This window comes from Corvus brachyrhynchos, unplaced genomic scaffold (assembly GCF_000691975.1).
Source record: "Corvus brachyrhynchos isolate BGI_N302 unplaced genomic scaffold, ASM69197v1 scaffold101, whole genome shotgun sequence".
NCBI classification, from domain to species: domain Eukaryota; kingdom Metazoa; phylum Chordata; class Aves; order Passeriformes; family Corvidae; genus Corvus; species Corvus brachyrhynchos.
This window is the reverse complement of record NW_008237239.1, coordinates 126,681-130,774: the sequence shown is the minus strand read 5'-3', so window position 1 is coordinate 130,774 and position 4,094 is coordinate 126,681. Positions and strand designations below refer to the sequence as shown.

Here is a 4,094-nt window from a genome sequence, read left to right as displayed (position 1 = left end):
GGGACGAACGCAAATCCCGGGTGGCAGACGAGATGTATCCAGATGGGAAAAACCCACGGAGGCCCAGGCAGGCAGGGCGAGCAGGGCTACAGCGTAGCGAAAGCTCGAAGCAGCAGCGGAGCAGGGCAGCCACAGCTCGGTCTCCAGCAGGGCAGGGAAAACGGCTTTTGGGGTCCCGGCGTTGTTTCCAGCAGGAAGAAAGAACGGCCAAAAAGAAAGAAGCAGCAGCTCCTTTCTCTGCAGCTTCTCTCTCTGGACGCTCAGAGCGAACTGACCCCACACCCAGGTGTAGACAAAAGAGTAGCCAGGCCCGCCCCACTCCCCTTTTTGTCTTTCTTAAGTACAGCTATTCGTCCCCTAGCAACATGCATATGGGAGAAAATTCCTTTAACAGGAAAAAAACTAAGGCTAAACTAAAACCCCAACATCCATGCACAGCATCTGCAGAGCAGATTGCTCCCAGAGCATCAGACCATGGGAGGAAAGAATGCAGGACTGGGAGCAAGGCTGGAGAAAATACCAGCCTGCCTCTCCCAGAAGGATGGGCCAGTGCTCCATGAGAAGCCAGGCAGGGTGGAAAACCAGCGGGCAGTACTGCAGCTGGGTGGTGTGGCAGTGTCTGGGGCACAGCTGGGGGCAGAACCAACTGCCAAAATTAGTGCTGATGGCTCCCAGCATCGATGCCGACCTGGGAGGTGCTGCTTTCCTTTGCCCTGGGCAGGTTTGCAGCCCATGGATGGTGCCCAAAGGTGTGATTTGGCCCCACACACTTCATTCCCCTGCTGTGCTTCCTGTATTTGCTGTGCCTCTGCCTTTTTCCTCTGCTGGGGCCCCCCAGGACAGCTGGCTCAGCCCAGTGTGATGGGATCAGATTCTCTCTGTCCTGGGTCTTGCATGCTGAGGACATGTTTGTGTGCACAGGGGTGCTCCCAGCTCAGCATGCCTCATCTGCTGCTCTGAAAAACAAACCCACAAACCAGCCCACAGAAGCAGTGGAGTGAAGCCTGTTCTTAGCTGTGGTTTTGCTGTGCTGGGCTTCAGGCACATCTGTGAGGCCTTCGAGGGCCTGGGCTCAGCTGGGCTCAGGAGCATTAGTGAAGGGCTCACAAAAACACAGCAAGGTTTTGGGCCTGAAAGCTTTCAGGGCAAAATCATCTCCCAGCACAAGGGCAATTTTGAGAGTTGGTCACATTTCATGTTGTAGAAATGGCATCAGCTTCCCAAGCACTTCATTTAAGTAAAAGTTACTGGGTTTGGGTAGTTTTGATCCTCAAGAAGCAAAGTGTTGATAATCATAAGAGATAAGTACGAAACATGTTGTCATCTGCCTTCAAAATGTACCTGGTGTTATTCCCAGGTTGCACTCTTCTAGGATCTGGGATTAAAAAGTGGTTAAAAATAGCTGAAAATGACAAAGCTGAGAGCTTGCCTCTGACAAACTGATAAAGGTTGTGGTCTTTTCTTCATGAGGTCCAAAGAATATTTGTGATTTCCGCAGCTTCCTGGTGACTTGGCAAAGCCACTTTGACTCAGTTTCACCTGGGGAAAATTGGGGCCTTTGCTATGATTTGGTTAGTGCTTTTTAAACATACTGGCTTTAAAAAAACCAACAAAAAACCAAAACCTCACCAAAAAAAAGCATGTTGAAGCCCCAGTCAAGCACGAGCTGATTTTGTTGGAAAATCAGAAAAGCTTTGGCAAAACAGGCACCATCTCAGCAGCCAGGGACAGCTAAGTGAACCAAGTAGGCTCTCTCAGCCTTGCCACCCTCAGGAAGTATTTAATTTGTGTAGAAAGGTGAGGAGCTGAGATACCTTTTACAGATACATGTGAGGAAGGAGACTTGTCTGGTATTTCAGCTGGTAACACATGTCACAGCATGTCCCTGCTACGACTGCAGAGCTGTGAGCTGCTGTGCTGTCACCAGGTAAGCTGGAGGATGCTGTGAATTGCTTTATTTTTAGGTTTTATTGCTGACTAAGTGCAAACAATTCCTTGTGTCCAGGCTGCTCAGCTTCCTTGGATCCCACTCATGTGGGTGGTGTTTTGGGAGGGCTCCAGCTCAAGGGCAGGCTGTCCTACCCTTAGTTCCTGGAGAGAAGGAAGAGATACTGCATCAGTGGCTGCTGTTGCTGGAGGCAGGGTGAGGGTGATCAGGAACCAGCACATGGCTGTGTGCTCCCAGGGAGGAATTCTGGCCATGGAGTGGGTGATCAGGGATGAGCAGAGGGCTGTGTCCCAGGGAGGAGTTCTAGGCATGGAGAGGTGCAGCAGCTGGGAGTTTTCTGTGACTATTACTGGAGATGGTGGGGGTGAGCAATATCCTGCACAAACCCTTGGGATTTAAGGGGAGCCACAGCCTGTGCTGGTGTGGTTTGGAGGAGGTGAACACCTCTGGGACCACTTACCTGCCCTGCAGGGCAGACTCGCTGAGCAATGGCCTCTTCTCCCCACTCAGATCGGAATCTGAGAAAAACAACGGCACAAACTTCCCACCATGGACTGCTGCAGGGAGCCCTCAAGCCCAGCTCCCATCCCCGCTGCCAGAGCTCCCCTCAGGAGCAGGAGGGTCCCTTTCAGTGCTGGCTCACCCTTTTGCTCCTCTGAAGGCTCAGTTTTCTTCTGGGGCCGTGGCAGCAGGAGCTCAAGCCCTTCTGACAACGTGAAGATAATGATAGGCTTTTTACCTGGTGAGGGAAAAGACATGGAGTGCTCCAATGGCAAATGAGGGAGTACAGCTGTGTTGTCCCCCTCAAATCACTTGGGGCTTGCCCAGAGCACAAGGAAGGATAGCTGAGCAAGGACTTGAGTTACCCAGATCTCCCTGACTGCAAAACAGTTTGGGGGCTGCAGGGTGGGGGTGACGTGTCCCAACCTGGTGCTGTGGCAAGGCTGGGGGGGTCCTGGGTGGAAGAAATGGGAGATAGGGAAATGTGCCAGGCTTTGTGTCTGCCTGGGCAGCTTGTCCCAGGAGTCACCCTGGGGCCGGGCAGTGTGGCCAGGCTTTCAGGCAGCGACAGTGCCACAGTGACGCCTGGTGATGGCTCACAGGTCCCTGCCTGCCACCGCCAAGCCCTCCTCACACGGCATCTGCGCGGCCCTCAAAATAAGGTGGGTGACAGGAGGTTTTCTCTGAAATTACAGGTGTTTTCCCCAGCAATTTTGGTGCTTTTTAAAAGGCAACAAAACCAAATTTTTCCCCCCCAGCTCAAAAGCAAGTTTTTATCTAAACGTCAGAAAAGCAAGATCCTTAGAGAAACGTCATTGGTGAAAGCCTAAGGTGCAGAAAAGTGTCTCAGGAGCTGGTGTGGACATCAGCACAGTCAGAAACAGCAGCTATTTTGGGTCACACATCTTGTCCCCACATGCCAGGAAAGCTGAGGGATTTTTTCTGCGTGGCTCCCATTACTCATCCCTGTGAGATGCAGCAAGGAGCGGTGGCTTGGGGACTATTGTCCCAGGGACAGTCTCTGTGTGATTAATGTCCATGCTGGAGAGATCAGTCTTCTATGTGTCCAGAGCAGCTCCCAGTGCAGTTGCTCTCTGTGGCTGTAGTTAAAAGCAGGCTGTGCTGCTTGGGACTGTCCTAACCCTTGCAACAGTTTGCACTGATTTAATCACAGAATAATTTGTGTTGGAAGGGACTTTTCAAGGCCATCTAGTCCAGCCCCCAGCCATAAGCAGAGACATCTTCCACTAGACCACGTTGCTCAGAGCCTTGTCCAACCTGATCCTGAACATTTCCAGGGATAGTGCTGCCACAGCTTCTCTGGGCAACCTGTACCAGTGTTTTACCACCCTCTAGTGTAAAAAACAACTTCCTTATCTCTAATCTGAATCAGTTTAAATGTCACTCTCTCTGCTCCCTGAAGACCCTGGCAAACACTGTCCTTGTTCTTGTCACTAGCTTGGAATACATATGTGATACATGAGGTTTTTTGGTGACTTTTGCATTAAAACAACTACATTTGAGAAGGTCCTGGAAGTGCAGTGAAGCTCTGTAACAAGGTGGAGACCCAAGCTGAACATCGGATGTTGTCCATGGAAATACTCAAGGTGTGAGGTGGTTTGAGCTACAGAGATGGCTTGGCATT

General features: G+C 51.2%; 1 protein-coding gene across 1 annotated transcript in view; it reads right to left on the bottom strand.

The window, feature by feature from the left end:
• Positions 1-1,172: 1,172 nt before the first annotated feature.
• Positions 1,173-4,094, bottom strand: part of RGSL1 (regulator of G-protein signaling like 1) — a 19,837-nt gene continuing 16,915 nt past the window's right edge. The window contains exon 20 of the mRNA XM_017729565.1: positions 1,173-2,687. Coding sequence (XP_017585054.1) covers positions 2,455-2,687 — 233 coding nt within the window. The 3' untranslated portion in view covers positions 1,173-2,454. The remainder of the gene's footprint in view (positions 2,688-4,094) is intronic.